This window comes from Erinaceus europaeus, chromosome 21 (genome assembly GCF_950295315.1).
Source record: "Erinaceus europaeus chromosome 21, mEriEur2.1, whole genome shotgun sequence".
NCBI classification, from domain to species: domain Eukaryota; kingdom Metazoa; phylum Chordata; class Mammalia; order Eulipotyphla; family Erinaceidae; genus Erinaceus; species Erinaceus europaeus.
In genome coordinates, this window is record NC_080182.1 from 5331461 (window position 1) to 5354407 (window position 22947).

General features: G+C 56.1%; 1 protein-coding gene across 4 annotated transcripts; it reads left to right on the plus strand.

The window, feature by feature from the left end:
• Positions 1-7113: 7113 nt before the first annotated feature.
• HDAC11 (histone deacetylase 11) lies at positions 7114-22629 on the plus strand. 4 transcript variants are annotated; one of them, XM_060180339.1, is made up of 10 exons: positions 7114-7211; positions 8234-8382; positions 10698-10798; positions 15938-16054; positions 16804-16846; positions 17344-17522; positions 18137-18199; positions 18731-18827; positions 19630-19808; positions 21315-22629. In XM_060180339.1, coding segments are annotated over exons 1-10 (1146 nt in total). In that variant the 5' UTR covers positions 7114-7209; the 3' UTR covers positions 21531-22629. The 4 variants fall into 4 exon arrangements, with proteins under 4 accessions (XP_060036322.1, XP_060036323.1, XP_007531697.1 ...); XM_007531635.3 differs by having other exon boundaries at positions 7189-7211; positions 17344-17420; XM_060180341.1 differs by lacking the exon at positions 7114-7211 and adding an exon at positions 7518-7533.
• Positions 22630-22947: the final 318 nt, after the last annotated feature.

The following is a 22947-nucleotide window of genomic DNA, read 5'->3' on the forward strand; positions in this document are numbered from 1 at the left end:
CCTAATGAACTGTGAATAGTGCATGCACACCATTGACAGCCTTTGCATTTGGGGCAGACATGTTCACCGGCCACAGAGAGCTGAGTCAGCCTTTATCCGGTGCTCCTGTATCTGCACTGGGGAGCGAGCCTTTCTCCCAGATACCCCTGTATTGTGCAGGGTGTGTCTGGTGACAAGCACCTCTGTGGTCAGTTTGAAGGGTTTTATTACCCAGACCACACAGTAGGTCTCATTCTTTAATGCTGGTCAGGGTCTTCTCACAAGGGTTGAGGAAACTGGAGTCTTATTAATAAAATGTACCAAAGGTTTTTAAATTGTCCACACTCTTGGATTCAATTTAGGTAAGGATAAAATCTGAGTTTCAGGGAAAAAAAATTGAACCCCACATAAAAAGGCTTCAACTAAAGTGTTATTTTTTATTACCATCAGGGTTATTGCTGGGGCTCGATGCCTGCACCACAAAGCCACCACTCCTGGCGACCATTTTTTCCCTTTATTTTTTTCCATTGTATTTTAAAAATTTATTCATTTTCCCTTTTTGTTGCCCTTGTTGTTTAACATTGTTGTGGTTATTGATGTCATTGTTGTTGGGTAGGACAGAGAGAAATGGAGAGAGGAGGGGAAGACAAAGAGGGGGAGAGAAAGACAGACACCTGCAGACCTGCTTCACCGCTTGCGAAGCGACTCCCCTGCAGGTGGGGAGCCGGGGGCTCGAACCGGGATCTTTATGCCGGTCTTTGCACTTTGCGCCACGTGCGCTTAACCCGCTGTGCCACTGCCCGACTCCCACCATTGTATCTTATTTTATAGAACAGAGAAAAATTGAGAGAGGGGAGATAAGGAGAGTAAAAGAGAGACACCTGCAGACCTGCATCCCCACTCATGAAGCTTCCCCTTGCAGGTGAGGACTGAGAACTCAAATCTGGGTTCTTGTGCCTGGTAATGTGTGTGCTCAGCTGTACCACTGCCTGGCCTCGTGAATGTGTCATTTATACTAACAACAAATCATAAAACATCTAAGTCTCCAAGGATATAGTTAAGCATATTATGGGGGGGCAGTGGCATACCAGGTTAAGTGCACATAGTACAAAGTACAAGGACCTGCACAAGGGTCTGAGTTTGAGCCCCTGGCTCCCCACCTGCAGGGGGCACCTCACAAGTTGTGAAGCAGGTCTGCAGGTGTCAATCTTTTTCTTTCCCTCTCTAACTCTCCCTCCACTCTCAATTTCTTTCTTTCAATAGAAAATAAAATAAAAATAAAAATGGAAAAAAAAGTGGTTGCAGGAGCAGTGGATTCATAGTGCAGGCAATAACCCCCAGCAATAACCTTGAAGGCAAAAAAAGCATAGTATGGTCTATCCAATGTTTACAAGGAGTTCATAAGTTAAGATTAATAAGTCAGAACTTCTGTGTCAAGTTTGCACATTTTCCCCATGAATGTGAGGGCTTTTGCAACTCTCTTCTTCAAGAGATGCTTTTTAATTATTATTTATTCTCTTTTGTTGCCCTTGTTGTGTGCTTAACCCACAGCGCTACTGCCTGACTTCTGAGGACGATCCTTTCACATGGTGTTCCCAAGTGGAGGCATAGGGCTTCAACTGCATCCTCAGGCATGACAAAATGTGACTGTGGTGAGTGAGCGATTTCCTGCCTTCCACCTATCCTGACACTCTCCTTAAGAGCTTTTACTGAGAGAGAGAGATGGGGGGGGGGGGGGGAAGATGACAGCCAGGATCAGAGCATCTCTCTCAGCCCAGATCTGTCCTATGTGTTGAACCCAGAGCCTCATGCATGGAAAGTTGCTGAACCGCCCCCCACCCCCATGTATTTTCCCAAAGGCCCCAGAAGATTCTGCTGTGCAGCTAGGAATGAGACACCCAGGGCTGGAGAGTCTTGCTGCAGATGGATGCAGGGAACAGAACGAGCTGGCATCTCACCCTGGTGGTGGCGGGAGGGCTCCTGGGCCATCTGGATGGGACAGTGGCTCTTCCCTCCTGGCATGGGAACAAACACCACCTGGACCCAGGTCTGAAATGTTGCTAGGGGAGAGGGGAGAAGAGGGGAATTCATAAAGACTTTGGAAGAAAGACGGGGTAGAACTGTAACCATGTCAGAACAACCTTACTAAACAGGTTACATGCCCAAAGTAGAAAAGAATGAAGTCACTGAATACATGAAAAATATCTTTCTGGGGCCAGGGAGACAGTGTGGCAGTGGAGTCCAGGACTTGCATTCCTGAGGGCTCAGCTTCCATCACCGGCGCTGAATTTGCTGAGCGGTTCTCTGGTCACAGTCTCTCATAAAAACAGAGAAGCTGGGCTGTCAGAATAGCTCATCTGGATAGTGCATTGCTTTGTCATGTGCATGAGCCAGGTTCCAGCCAGGTTGCCACCTCATTGGGGGAAGCTTCAGTGCTATAGTGCCCCCCCCCCCCACTGCCTCATCATCGCTCTCTGAATAAGTCATCCTGGAGTGGTGTAACACCCTGGTTGTGACTCAGTAAAACTGTTATCAAAACACTTTTTTCCCTCTCTCTCTGCTGTGGTTGGCAAAATTAACAAAATTCCAGGGAGATGGACTCTCATAAATTGCTGTCAAATGGGGAAAACTTTTAAAAATATTTATTTTCCCTTTTGTTGCCCTTTTTTATTGTTGTTGTTGTCGTCGTTGGATAGGACAGAGAGAAATGGAGAGAGGAGGGGAAGACAGAGAGGAGGAGAGATAGACACCCGCAGATCTGCTTCACCACCTGTGAAGCCACTCCCCTGCAGGTGGGGAGCCGGGGGCTTGAACCGGGATCCTTACGCAGGTCCTTGTGCTTTGCGCCACCTGCGCTTAACCCGCTACTGCCCGACTCCGAAAGGGAAACTTTAGACTATTCTTTCAAGGGCATTCTGGAAGCCCCAGTCAGAATTTAAAATGCACAGAGTGGGGTCGGGCTAGCTCATCGGGTAGAACACCTGCCTTGCCATGCTCCAGGCTCTGGGTTCAAATCCCAGAACCCTGTGGGAGAAGCAGAAACAGCCCTGGGGAGCTCCATGGGTGGTGGTGTGATGCTATGATGTCTCTTCTCTCTCGGTCTAAATAAAACATGAAAATTTGAACTTGGTAACTTAGGCAACTTTTTGGTGTAAAGCAAGGCCCTGGGCTCTTTCCCTTGCACTGCAAAAGAATTTTTTAAAGAAAATTAAAATACAGGGCTGGGTGGTGGCATACCTGGTTGAATGCACATGCTACAGTGCACAAGGACCTGGGTTTGAGTTCCCAGTCCCCAACTGCAGGGGGAAAGCTTTGCAAGTGGTGAAGCAGTGCTGCAGGTATCTCTCTCTCCCTCCCTCCCTATTTCTTCCATTCCTCTGAATTTCTGGCTGTCTCTATCCAATAAATAATAATAATAAAGTATAGGTACCACTTGGCCCAGAACTTTAACCTCTAGTTGACCACTTGGGAAAAAAAACATTTTTAAGGTCTGCTGGGATAGCATAAAAGCAAAGAGACACATGGACAAGAGCAGAGAAGCATTCACAAGAGGAGGCAGGTTATACTGTGCAGATGGGGACAGATCTGCAGGCATGTCTGAGGCCACAGCACACTGCACAGGCCTTGGTTCTCTTATTGGCAAAAGGGCCACCTTGCATAGGGCTGAGGGGGGACACAGGAACAGAGACTGTCCCCAGGAGAGGGGGCAGAGTTGGAAAAGGGCTGTATTCATGTTGGATCATCTCTGGGAGCTGTTTGGACTTGCTAAACGGGTGTGTGAAATTCACTTAGTTTTTAAAAATGCCACTGGGATCATCTGTGTAGTGCTGTGACATGTTGTTTATATTTTCTGCAGGCTTTTGGGTACTGGGGAAAGCAAACATTTAAAATCTCCTGTCTTCTGGAAAAATGTGTGCTAGTTGTGTGTGTGTGTGTGTGTGTGTGTGTGTGTGTGTGTGTGTATTCTGTTCTGTCCTGTCCAATTCTATAGAGGGAGAGAGACTGTGAGGATGCTGTACCATCCATGGAGCTTCCTCCAGTGCCATGATGCCATGATGTTCCCAAGAGGTGCCAGGGCTTGAACTCACATCACAAGCTTGATAAAGTATGTCCCCTAGCACCAATGGAAGTATCTTTACTGTTAAGCTCCAGGGTCCACACTTCCAAGACTCTGATTTGTATTCATATTTTAATGTTTTTTTAAAAACATCTTACAAACATCAAGCTTCACGAATCTGATTTAGAATTATTTTATAGGAGATAGACAGTTTCAAATAAGAGATAGATAGATAGATAGATAGATAGATAGATAGATAGATAGATAGATAGATATGGAGAAACCAGAGCCCCATTCTGGCACCTGCAGTGCTGGTTGGAAGGCAGGAGCCTTAGGTATGCAAGCCCTGCACTCCACCAGCTGAGCTTTCTCTCAGACCACAAACCTATGTGCTGTCTATCATGTGTCACATTTACCATGCCTGTGTCTGCGCTTCTCTCCCTCCCTCCTTTCCCCTCTTTGAAGGGGAGTTCCAGGGAGTTCCTTCATAGGGGCAGAAAATAGTAACAAAGACCCTCTATTCCAGAGAGGGTCCCCAGGAATGCACAATGGGGCACCTCCCCTTCATCTGGATTAATTGGGGAGGTGACTTCTAGAAGAATCTGCAGAGGTGGCCTACCTGGGGTCTGCTAGGCGTGTTTGTGTGTGCGCCCCTGTGTGTGTGCAGACCAGGGAGAAGCAGCACCCATGTGCGCTGTGCTGTTAGCTACTGTCACAAGCTCGTGAGTACCAGGGGCTAGTGAGGCCCCATGGGAGGAGAGTCTCCAGGGTCAGTGCTTCCTGGAGGAGCAAGCTGCTTCAACTAGGACCCTGGAGATGGAGTGAGGCTTAGTCCTTGCCCCCAGTATACCCCATATAAGTCCTGAGGGCCCTGGCCCTGCCAGTCTGTCTGGCTGATGGGAAGCTGGGGGCTCAGGAAGGTGTGCTGGGGCTCGAACACCTGCAGAGACTTGTCACCCTCTGGAAAACACCTGCCCACAGGCCACACTGACTATGTGATTTAGAGCACAAGTGAGGGGCAGAGAGGTCCAGCCCAAAGTGTCATTTCCTGGGCAGCTGAGAGCACTTCAGGGCTGCAGGATGGATGGGGTGAAGTGGCTTTCTAGCCTAGCTCACTCTGTTACAGAGCCAGCTCAGAGCCAGCTGGGGAAGTCTCTGAGGTCACCTGGGGCTCCAATGGGCTGTTCTCTATTTACCCCCATTCACTTGTCACATCTTCCCGGGTGACCTCTGTCCTTGCCATGCAGCTGACAGGCATAGGTGCTGTCACCTGGCTTTCCTTGGCTTTAACCCTGAGTTGGGTTCAGCCAATAGGCAGCACCCATGGGAGACAGCTAGTGAGAGGGAGAGGTGGTTGATGCCAGTGTGGGCCCCCCCATAGCAGGGTTTGAACCCGTGATAAGTGTCAACTTAGCTACTGTTTACTAACGCAGAAATATGAGAGGACTAGTGGTAGGGCCTATGCTTTACATAAAGGAGGCCCAAGGCCCTAGGCTCGTTCTCTCTCTCTCTCTCTCTCTCTCTCTCTCTCTCTTTCTTTCTCACACACACACACACACACACACACACACACACACAGTTGAATCTGTGAGGATGCTGTAACAGGAGCAGGTATAAGCTGGTGGCCTGAAGGTGTCCCCAAGCCCCCGAGGGTTCTGCAGACAGCCTCCCTTCCCAGTCCCACAGAACACAACTGAAAATCCCTGTCACCCAGAGCAGTCGCACTGTCTCTGAGCTGGGCGCCCTAACCCAGTTTGCTGCAGACCCTCCTTCTCTCAGTAAAAAGCTTGTCTGTGGGTTTTCCCAAACTAAGAGGCTGGTTCCCAGAGAGGAAGCCCACCTGAAACACTGTGCAGTGCCCTGTGTGTCGGCATTGAAACTCCCTTCTCCCTCTGGAGTCTCTAGTTTACATTTTTGTATGCTTGGTCTTCTGGGGAAGTTGTTTCCTTTTCTGTGCCTCGATTTCTCCATCTGTAAAATGGGGCTAATCACAGACTTGCCATCCATGGCTGCTGTCAGGATTAAATAAGCCCTAAGCTTTAAGAATTAAGCCCCAGGCATGCTGGGTACTCTAGAAATGACACCAGTCTTGCTCTTGGTTGGTTCTCCTGGCAGTGTCCTGGGGAAGATAGGTCATATCCTATTATTTTCAGATGCAGAAATAAACATTTTGTTCAAGGTCACTGGCCTGGACCAGTCTGAGTTTAACCAAGACCTGAAACTCAGTCATAAAATTGGGCCGATGGGCCAGAGAAATAGCTCACGGGGATAGCACATCAATCTTCCATGTACACCACTCAGCTCCAAGCCTGGTCCCCACTGTCCCCAGGAAGCTGTCCTGGGACCACCTGGGCTGCCCTGTCCTGACTGCCCTGGCTCTTGCATCAGCTGCTTCAGTGTGTGGGTGGGGATGCAGGACGGACAGAGGCCCTTTGTGTCTGTCCACTGGGTCTCTATTGTTGGAGCCTCCGCCCAGGGCCCAGCCCCAAGGTCCTGCTGGGCTCTGGTTTGTCTTGGGTTCCTGGGTGGGGGTGAAGGAAGAGAGGGTGCACAGACACCCCACTGCCCAGAGATTGGATTCCCCAGCCGGCTTGTACGGATGAGGACACCAGGAGCTTGAATGGCTCTCTGGGAAGTGGCAAGTGCCGGCTGTGGGTCAAAGCAGAGGAGACAAAAATGCGGCTGGCCCTACTAGTGACTTCAAGTCAGAGAGGCCACCAGTCCCATTAAATCAGAGATGGCAGGACCAGAGCGACGCCCCCCGCACCTTCTGTTTTGCTTGCATGTGGAGGCACGGATCTAGCTCAAGGTCACTCAGCGAACCCACCAGGAAACCAGGTGGCCCCAACTCCCCGCCTCTCCTGGCCTGGCACAGCGCATTCAGGCTGGGCGCCCAGCAGCAGGGACAGTGACCACGCCTCGGGGCGGGGCGCCGCGCCACTCTGTCCAATGGCTAGGGACGAGCGGTGGCAACAGTCAGATCGCCCCGCCCCACCTGGGGCGTGGCCTCGCACCAGCCGTTCTCGGCTCTATGACGCGCGCTGGTGGGCGGGACCAAACTGCGGGGGGGGCGCCCATCGCGGCGGCCGGGGGCGTGTCCTGGGCGGGGCCTGTCCCCCCACCAGCCTCCGGGTCGTGAAGTGGAGGCAGCGCAGGGAGGGCCCGGCCCCGGCATGTGAGTGCGGGTGCGGGTGCGGGCTGGGTTCTGGGGTGCCGGGCGGGAGCACGAGCTCTGGGCGAGCGGGTGGGCCGCCAGGTGCGGGCCCAGATGGGGCGGTAGGGCGGCCTGGCGGGGTGCCAGGGCCGCGTGCACCAGGCCTCCCGCGCCAGCTCTGGGCACCCGGGGGACTCCGCTGGATGCAGGGATCGGGCTGGGAGGGGCGGTGACAGGCGCGGGGTTGACGTCTGCTCCAACCTGGGGGTGCCCAGCTGTGTGCGAGGGTGAGGGGGGTGCAGGGACAGTGACCACAGCTGTAACCCGGATTTTGGCTGCGGAGGTGTGCTGTGGGGAAGGGGGCGGGATCCTTTGCGGGAGGGGGGCGGTGATCCGTGCCTGGCCGCTGCGAGCTGGCCCGGCCTGCGGAGCCCAGACCCGCAGTCTAGGTCTCAGAAGGCTGCTCCTCCCCGAGCCACCCCCCCCCCTTCTCACGCACAGAGCCTCCTGGGTGCTATACCCCTGATGCACGGTGAGCTCAGTCTCAGAGCCACAGGCTGGGCTGCGGAGAGAGGAAACTGAGGCCTGGGGCCCAGCGCAATGGCTGGATTGTCTTGATGTTTCTGATGTGAGGCCTAGCCCCAGGTGCACCTGCTACGTGCCTGTGCGACCTTGGCTCACCTGGTCCCATCTTAAAGCCTGCAGTGGCCTGATGGCGCCTTGGTTTGTGTAGGGAATCCAGCTCAGGAAGGGGCTGCTCTTATTCTTGTTGGATGTGGCATGGTGGCTTGGGACGTGCATGCCAGAGGCCCCAGGGGAAGTGCCTGTCTGAGCAGGGCTCTGGTCACAAAATTAAAATAAATAAATAAATAAAAGGAACATTCTAGTAATATTCTTCACCTGCAAGGGGTAGGGGGAGGATGCAAGAGCTGGGTAGGGGTCTGGGGTGTTTTGCTGAGCAGAGCCAGCTAACTGGAGGGGAAGGAGCAGCTCTTCACAGTGAGGCCAACACAGTCTGTGTGTCTGTCTCTCTTCCATGGAAGGCCACACCCAAGCCACCTGTACCAGCACGTGTCAGAGGCCCGATGGCCCATTGTGTACTCACCAAGGTACAACATCACCTTCTTGGGCCTGGAGAAGCTGCACCCCTTTGACGCAGGAAAATGGGGCAAAGTGATCGGCTTCCTAAAAGGTACAGAAGGCCCCCCCATCACACTCTACAGCAGCTCCCTCCAGCCCACCACCCCCTGCCCCCTGCCCTCCCCAAGCCCCAGACCCCTCTTTGCTGAAGTCTCTCTCTGCCCCCCACTCCCAGCTCTCAGAGCCCCCCCCCCACACTATCAAAGGCATCTTTACAACAGATTCGCAAACATGCTTCGTCCCCGTCTCGAACCTTCACTGGCTCCCCATTGCTGCTGCCTAATTGCCGTCCCTGGTGCTGGAGGTCCAGCAGAGGGGCCCGATTCATGGATGGACACAGGGAGCTGGGCTTTGGGGGAGCCCAGTGTTCAGCCCCCATAAGCTCAGATGACCTAGAAGATACACAGTGTTTGCTCCAGAACCTTGATTACAAGTGGAGGAGATTAGGGCCCAAAAAGGTTAGGCTGCCAGCCCAGGATCACACCGCTAAGTAACTGAGTGAGGACAGGAAATCAGAGCTGAACCTTCTGCCCAGGGGGCATGAAGCACCTTGCAACTCAGGCATCTGGCTTAGATGAGACGTTCTGGCATCCTGGCAGATGAGGGCCGGGCATCCTCTTCACCCTTGCATCAGAATTCTTCGTAGGAGGGACGTGGGATTGGTACAGGCTGAAGTACTGAGTCTCTCTGTGTCACACACCCCTTCCTGTCACTCCAGGGCTTAGCCTGGCTCTCAGACACCAAGTCCATGCCCCTTTGGGACATGCCCAGAGCATCACACCAGACACTAGCTGCATGGTTTCTTTCTGTGTGTTTACTTTGGGGGGCTTCCCTTAACTTCCATTGATGGCAACTGATAGTGGTTTTCCCTTTACAGCCGTGATCAGAGTGAGCAGTCAGAGACGTGTGAGAGAACAGTGTGCAGATGGTAGGCTGTGGTGGGGAGAACCATGGGGCACTGAGGGGAGCAGTTCACCTGCTTATTGTTCCAACTTTCCTTCTTTTTACAAAAATTACCTTTATTCATTTGATAGAGACAGCCTGAAATTGAGATAGTGGAAGAGATAGGGAGAGAGACAGAGAGACACCTGCAGCAAAGCTTCACCACTTGTGAAGCTTTCACCCTGTAGGTGGGGACTGGGTTCTTGAACCTGGGTCCTTGTGCATTATAATGTGCACTCAGTCAGGTGCACCACCACCCAGCCCCTCTCCTGACTTTCTGACTGTTGTTTTCCTGCTGTCTTTAGCTTGACCTCCCTGTCCTCCCAACACATACACTCTCAAGTGCCCTCAGCAGAGGCCCCTCATCTTCCTCCTCTCTAAACTGTCCTCCTTTCTCCTTGGAGGGGCCTTGAACCAGCTCTCTTTGTCGGAAGGCAATGATTAGGGGTGGGGGGAGTTCTTGCCAGAGGTGAGAAATGCATGGGATGAACTGGCTTCTATTAGGGTTGGTTTTGAAGAATGACACATTGGAAACAGCCCAGCCCCTTTCTGACCTTGTCCCTTTGAATCCCCCACAATCCTGTTCTCATTCCCGAGAGCACCTCCTGCTCTTGGCCTCAGTTTCTTCTTTTGCAAAACCACAAACACACACAAGGCAGGGCGCCTCTTGCCGGGTGTGCGTGAGAGGGGATGAAGTAGTGCAGTGTTTCCTAACAGCAGTCCGTCGCAAGCCACTCTTGGGACCTTGCCATCTCATGCCACCTGTTCCCTGATTTACTTCGCATTCGAATTTGATTCAGTCTCTGCTTTAAAAAGAAAAAGAAGGAGAAGGAGAAGGAGAAGGAGAAGGAGAAGGAGAAGGAGAAGAAGTAGTAGTAGTAGAAGGAGAAGAAGAAGAAGAAGAAGAAGAAGAAGAAGAAGAAGAAGAAGAAGAAGAAGAAGAAGAAGAAGAAGAAGAAGAAGAAGAGTAAAAAAAACCTTCACAAACTTACCAAAGGGAAATGTCCTGCCATCTCAGTGGGGAAAGCCGGGTGCCGTGGCCATAAGCAGAGGGAAGTGGTAACCGAGAAATTCGGTGACATCAGCCATTTCATCTGAGCTGTGAGATGCCACAACTGCAGGCTGGGTGTGGGGCAGTCTTGCCCTTTTCTGCCTCAAGAGACATGAGTGAGGGCAAGCAGGTGCCCAAGAGAGGACACCCCTCCTCGGGCCTCCCAGAGGGAGAGGTCACCAGAGGGTCCATGTTAGGGACCCACCTGAGTGTACCTTGGGGCCTGGGAAGCACAAGGCTCAGTGTTTCCATGGCCCGAGGGTCCCTGGTCACTGTTCTCACCGGAGAACAGTGCGCCCAGTGCAGTGGCCGCTTTCCCCGGAGCAGTGGGGGAGGGGCTGGCCCTGAGCTCACTGCCCACTTTGTGTTTCCAGAGGAGAAGCTGCTGTCTGACAACATGCTGGTGGAGGCCCGCGAGGCCTCGGACGAGGACCTGCTGGTAGTGCACACGAGGCGTTACCTCAACGAACTGAAGGTACCGGCCAGGGCCTGGGGCGTGGGGCTCAGCCCACAGGGGCTCCACATCTGTCCCCAGTGCAGGCAGGGCTCATGCATCAGTGGTCCCCGAGAGCAGGAGACTGGAATCATCGAAAGGCAGAGATGGGGGGGCAGGGCTGCCCCTGGGGTACTGAGCACCCCACTCTCGGGGGTATGAGAACAGAGGTGGCCACTTGGTGGTGACTGAACCTTCATCAGGGTTTGGGATTCTTCCTCCTCCTTTTATAGAGTTAGGTATTTTATTTTATTTTATTCTATTCTATTTTAACCAGAGCCCTGCCCAGCTCTGGCTTATGATGGTGCTAAGGACTGAATCTGGGCCCTTGGAGCCTTAGGCATGAAAGTCTTTTTTGCCTAACTACCATGCTATCTCCTTCTGCCCGGCGATTTTCTTATTTATTTATAAATATCTTATTTTAATGAGAGGAGAGAGAGACAGACAGACATAGGCACCAGAGCCCTGCTCAGCTCTGGCTTATGAAGGAGCTGAGAACTGAATCTGGGCCCTTGGAGCCTCAGGCATGAAAGTCTCTTGCGTAACCATTATGCTGTCTCCCCAGCCCTAGTGCTTGGGATTTCTGCACGACTGACTTTCCATCTGTGCTCTGTCAACAGGCCCCAAGGAACCAGGGATAATGGGGAAACGGGTGGGGGCAGCCCCTGTTCTGCATCCTACCAAGTCACCCCGCTTTGGTTTCTCTGTTGGGCTGAGCTATGGGCTCTACTCCACCACCTTGCACTCCCAGAGACTTGCTGAATACGGGCAGGCTAGAGATGACTTTGACTCCCTCCTCCCCGTCCAGCTGGGCTGGGCGAGTGGATCGGGCCTGAGGTGAGCTTCGGGGGGCTCCCATTCCTTTCCCAGGGGGCAGCTCCACTCAAGTCCTCTGTGGGCCTGGCCACAATTCCTGGCTCTGAGAAGGAAGCCAGAGGCTGAGGTGGTCAGAGCCTGGGAGCTGAACTGGTGGTCTGGACACAAGCCTCGCCAAACAGAGTCCCAGAGATGGTGGAGCTGTGTTGTGGTGTCTCTCTCTCTCTCTATATATATATATATACACACAGACACACACACACATGATAAAATCAGACAGGGGGCTGCTCAGCACTGCTGGTTTGCCATACACAAAGCCCTTGGTTCATTCTCTGGCGTCAAATAAAAGAGAAGAAAAGATGTCCCAGTGATAGAATGAGGGCCCTGGGTTCTTAATTTGGTCACTCACGTCCACAGCTCTCCCTGCGCTGGTCCAGCTCTGGCATGTGTGTGCCGCTATGGAGCTCTGGTTCTCTCTCTCTCCTCTCCCCTACCCCCCTCATAAATTAAGTGAGTCTTAAGAAGGTAAGTTTCACCTATGGTCTGGTCTGGGCTGAGCCGGGCCACAACCACCGCCCCAGGCCCTTTCTGCAGGAGGCCTTGCACCCTAGTCAGCGGCCCAGGGTCTGAAGTCCAGGGTGTGGGTGGGGCAAAGGGGGCAGGGCTGGGGTGCCACAAGTTCCTGCCCGCCCTGCCCCCCCCAAGTATGGGGCTTCCCAGCTGGACTCTCTGAGTGCCTCATGGCTGCCAGAGCCGCCGGCGCCCCCCCTCTGTAGCTGCACAGGCCCAGGAGGAGGCAGTGCTTTCTTAGGTCACCTGGAGACGTCCCAGGCCGGGCATCTGGTCTGCTCTTCCAGGCTCCTGGACCCACCCTGCTCTGCTCCCACCTGAGCTGTGAGAATTCTATGCTGGGACAGCATGAGCGGAGGGTGAAACCAGGCTCCCAGGAGAGGGAGGAGTGCAAGGCCTTGGCAGGGAGCCCAGCACTCATCTGCCCTGGTTCCTAGGCCCAGGACACATGTGATCACAAGTAACTTGGCCTGGGGCCAGTGGGAGAGGTCTGCCCGGGACCGGGGACACTGAGGCCAGGGTGTCTTCCCTGGGGATGAGTGAGTGGCTGGGTTCTTGGGCTCCCCCCATTTGGGGGGCCTTCCAGGGAGCTAAGCAAAGCTAATGGCAAGCCTGGCGCCAAGCCCCCAGAGTTGGAGGCATGTAGGTGACAAGATGTAGTAGTAGCAAGTACTGGCCAGTACAATCCCAGTAGAGGACTGAGGTCAAAGGCAGGGAGAAGCCTGATATGGAAACTGAGAGTGCAGGAATGGAGCTCCCTGGCGGCCAGAGCAAAGAGAGAAACAGGATCATTTCCATCACACCTATGGAAGCAAGGAAGCCTTCAGCCGTCCAGCCTGTCTGTATCAAGTGCCAAGTGTTTGCTGGATGTGAGATGGTGAGCAATGCAGCAAGGTCTGGCTCCCCTGGCTCTGCTGTTCAGGTGTGGAGCACGGACTAAAGAGAAGCTATCCTCACTCACACTTCAGGGAGTGCTGAGTTGTCAGAAAGGTCATCACACATGTTTTGCATAGAAAAAAGAGAAAGAGGGGACTGGGCAGTAGTGCGGCGGGTTAAGCGCACATGGTGCGAGGTGCAAGGACCCCTGTTCAACCCCCTCCCCCCCGCCTGCAGGGGAGTCGCTTCACAGGCGGCGAAGCAGGTCTGCAGGTGTCTGTCTGTCTTCCCCTCCTCTCTCCATTTCTCTCTGTCCTATCCAACAACAACAGCAATAACAACAATAGTAATAACAACAATGATAAACAACGAGGGCAACAAAAGGGGAAAAAATGGCCTCCAGAAGCAGTGGATTCATAGTGCAGGCACCAAGCCCCAGTGATAAACCTGGAGGCAAAAATAAAATAAAATAAAACAAAATAAGAAAAGAAAAGAAAAGAAGAAAAAGAGAAAGAATACATCATGGCTTTTCCGACACCTCGATAGTTTTGTGGCAGAGCTCATGCTTCCCATGTAGAAGGCCTCGGGCTTGACGCCTGACACCCAGATAACAGGGTAACCAGGCAGAAAGCTGTTCATTTACCTGGGGAGTGGTGGGTGGGGGCTTCTCAGAGGGGGCGGGGTTTGTACTGATACCAGAGTGCTGAGCAGCTGGCACTCCTGTGGAGGTTTGAAAGAAGAATTTTCTAGAAGCTCAGGCCTAGGGAGAGGTGGAAGATGTTTGTGTGGCCAGCACCTGTTGTGCTCAGTCTTCCTGGGTTCTCCCAGTGCCTGGCACTGTGGTGCTGAGTACAAGCCCTGTCCACACACATGGTGGGCATGTACCCCACCTGGTGAGCTCTCTCTCCACCCCACAAACCCTGCCCACACACATGGTGGGCATGTACCCCACCTGGAGAGCTCTCTCTCCACCCCACACGTCTCCCAGTGTGTGGCACCATGCCCAGGGGCTCCAGATGGGCTCTGAACATGGACTTCCCTCCAGACCCTCATCTCAGGCCTGGTGAGGATGAGCCCCCTCATGGTGGAGGAGATGGCTGAGGTCTAGGGTGACTAGAGGGTTGCACCCGATCCACATAGCAGGGGCAGAGCCGAGGGGGCCTACCTGTCCCAGGGGGACTTCTGAGACCTGTTCCCACTGTCCCCAGCCCTCTGCCTGGCCTACCACATTCATTTATGCTGTGCCATGCCACTGTTCCTCCCCTCCCCCAGAACAGCACTGTGCAGCAGAGCTTTCGGTAATGGAAACTTCCAGAAGGGCTCCTCTAACTCGCAGCACACACGAGCATTTGAAATCTGGCTACTGTGACCAAGGGGACATCTTCTGTTAAGATTTATTTTATTTATTTCATATGAGATGGAGTGGGGGGGGGGGCGCAAACCTGGAGCCCAGGTATATAAGTCCTGTATTCAACTAGTTAAACTGATTAACTACCACTGCCAAGGCAGACACTTTTGGATTGTTGCTGCTGTTGTTATCTGATCTGACTTATTTTTTTCAGAGATAGAGAGACAGACACAGAGACTGAGGGAGAGATATCACAGCACTGAGGTGTCCCCAGTGTAGTTGGGGCCAGGTAAGCTGGTACGTGCACATGACAGAGCCGGCCCGAATTAATTGCGAGTTGAGGTTGGCAGACTGACACAAGCCACAGCCTGGCATGAGTCCCTCCTGTGGCTGTGGGCAGGGCCTAGCTGCCCTCCTGGCTGTGCGGCTGGAAGTGCAGAAGCCTGGGCATCCCCCCTCCCCCCTGCCACCATCACCACGGTAGACTCTCCAGGGCTGAAACCCACTGATGCCCCTGGGACCTTCCTACCTGCCCCTGCCCCGGCTCAGCTTTGTGAGGGTTAGTGCTTGTGACATCGAGAGGGTTGTGGAGGCAAAGCTGAGGAAGCACGGGGGTGGCTGTGGGAAAGGGGATTCTTCTCTGCAGGACTTCTCAGCCTTTGGCGCACAGGAGGAGGGTGACTTCCCAAGAGGCAATGGTGTCGCTTTGCTTCTCCAACTGAGATGACAGGAACCTTTCCATTCTCTTTCTTCCCTCCCTCCTCCCCTCCTTCCCTCCCTTCCTCCTTTCATCCTGCATGGTATGATGAACTCAGGGCTTCAAGACACCATGGGGCATCTTCCCATTGCCAGTTATTTTCAGTTTTAGACAAAGAGGAGAGTCATCAAGGCACTGCCACCACCTGAAGAACCTCCCCTGGTACCATTCAGGGCACAAGCTGCAGCACACGCAGGCAGGGTTCCTGGGCTGTGTGGTCCCAGGAGGGAGCTCCATTCCCTTTATGTTTCTGTCCCCTGCCGGCCACCGAAGGTGAGAGGCTGTGGGCAGGACAGAGGGACTGGAGTGGCCACCTTGCCCAGTGACATGAGGACTTAGTTCTTGTGCACCCCACCTGTGGCCGTTTCAGAGATGTCCTTCCCCCAGGGTCCTCATGGGGCCGCTGGGGATAGAAGGCTGTGGGCTGACTGGGGGCAGCTGGAAGGTCCTTGTCCTATGGACTGAAGTTACTCTGCTGTGAGAGAGGGGACCCAGGAGATGGGGGCTCCAGGCCTGGCCATCAGCAAGCCATCTCCTTGTGGCCTTGCAAGCACAGCCGCCTGCCCTGGGCCTGGGGGAGGGGGGGTGGCGGGTCTGGATGAGCCTCTGGATAGTGCTGGCTTGGCTGTGCCTAGGAGGCCTTGCAGTTCTTGTTCTGGACACACGAGGGCAGCCAAGGGCTTCGGAGCAGCCACTGTCCTCTGCAGAGCAGGGGCTGGGGGCGGGGCCAGCCAGGTCTCTGGTCTCCCCACAGTGGTCCTTTGCTGTCGCCACCATCACGGAGATCCCGCCAGTCATCTTCCTCCCCAACTTCCTGGTGCAGAGGAAGGTCCTGCGACCCCTGAGGACCCAGACTGGGGGAACCATCATGGTAGGTGGGGCCGGGGTGGAGGGAGGGACAGCATGCTGGGGGCCTGTACCCCAACTCCCCCAACTCTCTGTGAGCTTCCCACTTCCCTCCGGAATTCCCCCTCCCACTGAGATGGGGGTCCATCAATCTGGGAGCAGGGGCCTTTCTCCCTAGTCCTTTCCCAGCCCAGGGCATTGGGGTAACTTGTTTCTGCTCCCCTGTAAAGTCACTGTGCTTGTTGGCAGAGAAAATCCAGCACCAGCCTTCCAAGTGCCCATCCTAAAAGCCCAGCCACCAGGCAGTCTGCTTCCAGGGGAAACCACGCCCCTGCCTTTGGCTCCCTCTCACCTCCTTTATGGGGGTGGTGGTCGTTTGAGGACACTTATAGCAAACTCAGTTGCATGTCCCATGTCCTGTGTGTGACTCCCTTAAAGTGTCCTCCTCCCCCAGCTTGTCCCCACTTCAGAGCTGACTGGAAGCAGTGCAGATGAAATAAGTGAGTGAATGAGTGAATGAATGAATGAATGAATGAATGAATTGGTGAGTGAGTGAATGAATGAATGAGTGAATGAATGGGTGAATGAGTAACTGAGTTAATGAGTGAGTACTTGGATGAATGAATGAGTGAGTGAGTAAATAAGTGACTGAGTGAGTGACTGAATGAGTGAGTGAGTGAGTGAATGAATGAGTGAATGGATGAGTGAGTGAGTGAGTGAGTGAGTGAGGGGTAGAGGCTCCCACAGCCTCACCTCCCCTGTGCTTGTCTGCAGGCGGGGAAGCTGGCCATAGAGCGGGGCTGGGCTATCAATGTAGGTGAGTACCTGGGGGGGAGTTGGAGGAGGAGGCATGGGCCTGGGCTGTCCAGGCAGCCTCCAGTGCTGGGCCAACAGGGGGGCACCTTTCCTGAGTCTCTGTCCTACAGAGGCAGCCGCCTCACTGTGTGGGACCTGTCCAAGTGGGCAGGTCCAGCTGGGGGCTGCCCTGGGAGGGGTGTGCCCTGTCTCTGGGATGGGTTGTCAGTCCCCTTGGCCACCTAGAGTCCACACAGCCTTTCTGGGGGCCTGGGGGGCACTGGGAAGAAGGGTGAGTGAATGAGTGAGTGAATGGGTGAATGAGTGAGTAAATGAGTGAGTAAATACCTGGGTGGGTGAATGAGTGAGAGTGTAAATGATGAGTGAGTGAATGAATGAGTGAATTCTTGGGTGGGTGAATGAGTGGATGTGTAAATGAGTGAGTGACCCTGTGAGTGAGTGAATGGACTCTAGCCACACCTGTGTGCCCCTCCCTCCCTCTCTTCCTCCTTTGCACAGGGGGTGGCTTCCACCACTGTTCCAGTGACCGGGGCGGGGGCTTCTGTGCCTACGCGGACATCACACTGGCCATCAAGGTGCCCTCAGGGCAGGTTGGGGGCTCCCCGGGACCTTCCCACTGGCCCCCTCGATGCTCTCACCCCACACCATTTGCAAGGAAGCTGAGGCTAGAGATTGGGGTACTCCTGGGCTGCTCGGCCAGGCTGGGGTGCAGACCCAGGGGCATGAGCGAGGGAGAGGGTGCAGCAGCCTGTACAGCACGGCCTGAACAGCATCCTCTGCCCAGACTGGGGAACCCCAGAAGCCCCCTGACTGCCCTGTGCCTGACCTCGTGTTGGGCACTGGGAAAGGAGGCATGGTAGGGACACCTGACCATCTTGGAGGGGGCATCAGGAGACTTTCCTGGATGGTGGTCTTCCCAGGGGAGGAGGCTCTGGGGTGGGTCTTGTAGGACAAAGAAGAGTTAGGAGAATGGGGTGCCCCCACACACACACATCCCAGCCGCTGTATGTTCCATTTCCCTGGGAATCCTGGGCTGTACCTGAACCCCAGTCTGGCTGCCCCACCCATCTCCTGACTTTTGGTTGGCTCTGCCTAGCCTTGCATATGCCTGCTCCTCCAGGCAGCCCTCCTTGATCGGGCCCACACTTGCCTGAGTGGACCATGTCTTTACCTGCTGCTTCGATCACTCACAAGCATGTCCTACCTCCTGTCCCCTCTGCAGCTGGGAATCCTGGGTGCTGGGTCCCCTGCCCTGTGTGGGTGCTCATGCCTGCCCCCCCCCTTCCTGCAGTTTCTCTTTGAACGTGTGGAGGGCATCTCCAGGGCCACCATCGTGGATCTTGACGCCCATCAGGTGGGTGCCCAGGGCACCTGACTTGCACAGGCCCTGCTTGTCTCACAGCCCCCAAAGTGTATTCCCTCCTGCTAGGAGCACCCCTAAGCCTGGCTTCTAGTGCCTCCCCCCCCTTGCTCCTTGTCCTCTCTCTACTGCCTGGCCTTTGTGTTTCTGGCTGCTGCTGGTGAGTCTGTCTGTGTCCCTCTGTCTCTCTGTCCTCCTCAGCCCAGCCAGGCCTGCTCTTCTGTGTTCATGGGCAGGACTCCAGGACAGCTGGGTCTTGGGTGTCTCTTAAGGCTTCACAGCCCTGCTTGCATAAGACCCCCACCCCCCAACATGCTAGAGAGGGCAGCAAGAGTCCCACTTTGTTTCTGGAGAAGATTCTAGAAGATTCACAGTAGCAGGACTGGGGCCAGGCTGTGAGGTGGGGTCACAGGTCTGTCACTTCACAACCAGGAGCCCCTCGATCCCAGGGCCAGTGGCACAGGGTGTGACATGGGGTCCCCAACCTGATCTTCCAGAAGCTTCTGTGCACCCCCCCACCCCCAGGGCAACGGGCATGAGCGGGACTTCATGGGTGACAAGCGTGTGTACATCATGGACGTCTACAACCGTCACATCTACCCTGGGGACCGCTTTGCCAAGGGTAGGTACCCCCTCGCCTGTCCCCTTGACTACAGGGAGGGGGTCTCTGTGTGTATCCTGCACACCAGGGCCCCCTCCCTACTGCCTCCCAAAGTCACCCTTTTGTCCTGCAGGACCACTGAGCCCTAAGGTGGTCACTCACCCGCCCAGGGTCATAGAAACCCGTCAGATCACCACATGGTGGGTCCATGCAGTGTGGCAGCCACAAGAGAGTGAGACAGACTTGGCTTCTCCCAGACACATGTCTGTCTGTGGGGAGGGGCGGGGGGGGGCAGGACAGGATGAGGCAGAAGCGAAGTGCAGAGCCGGAGGGCAGAGAGCCCCGCTCTGTAATTTATGCTGTAATAGTTGTAAACTAAATGTAAGTGAGTTAAACTTTTGGACCCAAAGGCAGAGACCCCTGGCTGGGGCAGTCCAGCCCAGCCCCAGAGAGCACCTGTGCCAATGTGCACATAACCCAGATTTGAGTCCCATTCCTACACAGGAGGAGCTTAGAAGCTGCAGTGTTGGGGTGCCTTTGATTCTGTCTCTCCATGTCTCTGTATCTAAATGAAAATAGTGGCCCAAGGCAGTGAAATCACGCATGCATGCAGCCTCTGCTCCACCAACTGAGAAAACAGCAGGAACAAGGCAGAGACTGTCAGACTAGCTTTGACTTAGGTCTCAGTCCCCGGGGCGAGGGGTACAGCTCCCCTGCTCTCCTTTGGGGGAGGTCCTTCTGCAGAGCCCAAGTGCCTGTCTGGCCCAGCCCTGGGTGGGACGAGAGCTGTGTGGAGCCCTGCCTGTTTCTCGCCGTCCCACAGAGGCCATCAGGCGGAAGGTGGAGCTGGAGTGGGGCACAGAGGACGAGGAGTACCTGGTGAAGGTAGAGCGTCACCTGCAGAGGGCGCTGCAGGAGCATCTGCCTGACATCGTGGTGTACAACGCAGGCACCGACATCCTGGAGGGGGACCGCCTGGGGGGGCTGTCCATCAGCCCACAGGTGAGCTGGGCTGGGGCTGGGGGGCTGCTTCTCTGCTGTGGGCTGCCGGCTACTCTTAGCTTCAGGGGCCTGTTCCTTGCCTGGGGGGATCTGCTCACCACCTGGGGGGCTACTCTTAGGTTGGAGGGGCTACTCTGTGGGTAGGGGTCTGCTCATAGACCGGGCAGCTGCTCTGTGGCGTAGGGGCTGTTCCTCGCCTGGAGGGGGCTGCTCCAAAGATGGGGGGCTGCTCTGTGGCTGAAGGCTGTTCCTAGTCTGAGGAACTGCTCCTCACCTGGCTGGGGGGCTGCTCCAGGGCTGGGATGCTTCTCCTAGGCTGGGGGCTGCTCCAGGGCTGTGATGCTTCTCCCAGGCTGGGGGGCTGCTCCAGGGCTGGGATGCTTCTCCTAGGCTGGGGGGCTGCTCCAGGGCTGGGATGCTTCTCCTAGGCTGGGGGCTGCTCCAGGGCTGTGATGCTTCTCCCAGGCTGGGGGGCTGCTCCAGGGCTGGGATGCTTCTCCTAGGCTGGGGGGCTGCTCCAGGGCTGGGATGCTTCTCCTAGGCTGGGGGGCTGCTCCAGGGCTGGGATGCTTCTCCTAGGCTGGGGGCTGCTCCAGGGCTGGGATGCTTCTCCCAGGCTGGGGGGCTGCTCCAGGGCTGGGATGCTTCTCCCAGGCTGGGGGCTGCTCCAGGGCTGGGATGCTTCTCCCAGGCTGGGGGCTGCTCCAGGGCTGGGATGCTTCTCCTAGGCTGGGGGCTGCTCCAGGGCTGGGATGCTTCTCCTAGGCTGGGGGCTGCTCCAGGGCTGGGATGCTTCTCCCAGGCTGGGGGCTGCTCCAGGGCTGGGATGCTTCTCCCAGGCTGGGGGGCTGCTCCAGGGCTGGGATGCTTCTCCTAGGCTGGGGGCTGCTCCAGGGCTGGGATGCTTCTCCTAGGCTGGGGGCTGCTCCAGGGCTGGGATGCTTCTCCCAGGCTGGGGGGCTGCTCCAGGGCTGGGATGCTTCTCCTAGGCTGGGGGCTGCTCCAGGGCTGGGATGCTTCTCCTAGGCTGGGGGCTGCTCCAGGGCTGGGATGCTTCTCCCAGGCTGGGGGGCTGCTCCAGGGCTGGGATGCTTCTCCCAGGCTGGGGGGCTGCTCCAGGGCTGGGATGCTTCTCCTAGGCTGGGGGCTGCTCCAGGGCTGGGATGCTTCTCCTAGGCTGGGGGCTGCTCCAGGGCTGGGATGCTTCTCCTAGGCTGGGGGCTGCTCCAGGGCTGTGATGCTTCTCCCAGGCTGGGGGGCTGCTCCAGGGCTGGGATGCTTCTCCTAGGCTGGGGGCTGCTCCAGGGCTGGGATGCTTCTCCTAGGCTGGGGGCTGCTCCAGGGCTGGGATGCTTCTCCTAGGCTGGGGGCTGCTCCAGGGCTGGGATGCTTCTCCTAGGCTGGGGGCTGCTCCAGTGCTGGGATGCTTCTCCTAGGCTGGGGACTGCTCCAGGGTAGGGGGGCTGCTTCTCAGTGGCCAGCACCCCTGAACCCGCCGCCCCCCAGGGCATCGTGAAGCGGGACGAGCTGGTGTTCCGCCTGGTGCGAGGCTGCCAGGTGCCCATCCTCATGCTCACCTCGGGCGGCTATCAGAAGCGCACGGCCCGCATCATCGCCGACTCCATCCTCAACCTGAGCTACCTGGGTCTCATCGGACCCCCCACTCCCTGCGTCTCTGCCCAGAACTCGCGCTCCCTGCTGCTGCCCCCCAAGGTGTGCTGACCCGCTGCCCCCCACTCTCCTGCGCCCCCTGGCGCCCCTCCTCTCACCACACCCACAGTGGCTGGGCGGAGGGTCGGGCCTACTTCCGGGAAGGCCCGTGTGGAGGGTGGGGTCTGGCAGCCAGGGAGGCAGGCGGTGCTCCCTGGAGGAGGGGGAGGATGGCTCCCGGGGCACTGGGGAGGGGGGCCTCCTCCCGGGATGGGGTGTCCAGCTTGCAGAAGCCAGGGATGCCCATTTCTTGACCTCACCCCTGCTCTCCAGCTGACAGTGCCTGTCCTTCCTTCCCACCCTGGGAGAGCGAGGGCACTGGGATGCCCAGGTTCCTCTGGGTGGGGCCATAGATGTGAGGGGTGGCAGGGCAGGGGTGCTTCTGGGGGTCCCTCCTCAGGCAAAGCCAGACATGGACCTGCTTCCCAGAGCCCTCCTTGGTGGGAACCACAGGAAGGGGTGGGAACAAGAAGTGCCAAATCCCTGGTTCGGCAGTGGGGTCCCCTGCTCAGAGAGAGGGGGCAGGTTTGGGGAGAAGGCACAGCTCAGATGGGGCTGTGTCCCCCAGGGGAGTGGCAGAGGAAGGCGAGGTCCTGTGGGAGGACCAGGGGCTGGGCAGGGGGCCAGGCAGAGGGAGATTCCAGGGGGTGGCGCGAAGGGGACCTGGGGTTCCAGATGGGGAGCAGAGGCCCCACCCAGGCCTGCAGATTGTTAAGGGGGGCTGCGGCCTCTGCTGGCCTCACACTGTGTGCTTCCTCTGAACGTCCCAGTGGAGGAATGACCTCTGACATTTGAAGAACCTGGGGTGGGTGGTGGTGGGGGGGAGTGCAGCCACCCTTCCATTGCCTGGGTATGACCTTAGATAAGGGTCAAAGGTCAGGTGTGGGGGGAGGTGGGTCAGCTGGGGGGTTCTCCCTCTTTCATTAATGCCTCCCATGGGTCATTTTCTCAGTGTGGTCATTATACCTTCTGGGGCATCCACCCCGGGTACCCCTGCACTCCTCCCCTCTGTAATGTCTCTTACCTCCAGCCTGAGCCCGGTGGCTCTTGCTGGAACCTGGTGGCTGGGTGCATCTTAAGTGTGGAAGGAAATAAAGACTCAGAACCTGCAGGTGGAGGCTGGTCTGTGGGATGCATCCTGTCCCTGGAGCCCAGGGAGCTCTCATTTTGGGGGTGTGGAGACACGGAGGTGGTCTGGAGTCCCGGGGGCCATTGTCACTGGAGCTGGGGAGCTGAGGGGATGGGAGGCGGGCTGCCTGGGTGTGCGGTCTTCTGCCTGGGGCCAAGGCTGGGGCATGTGAGGGGTGGGGTGGGGCATGGCCCCTGGAGGGCCAGGCCAGGAATGAGCCCCTCAGAGGGGACTTTTTCTCTCAATGTGGCAGCAAGAGAGGAACTGAAGGCCTCAGGAGTGGGACAGTGCTGAGTGACC

What these genes read in the sequence shown, in the direction of transcription:
- HDAC11 (XM_060180339.1), top strand. An exon ending in GTTACCTCAACGAACTGAAG is followed by an intron (nt 10,799 to 15,937) that starts GTACCGGCCAGG and finishes GTCTCCCCACAG; the next exon opens with TGGTCCTTTGCTGTCGCCAC. An exon ending in TGGGGACCGCTTTGCCAAGG is followed by an intron (nt 18,828 to 19,629) that starts GTAGGTACCCCC and finishes GCCGTCCCACAG; the next exon opens with AGGCCATCAGGCGGAAGGTG.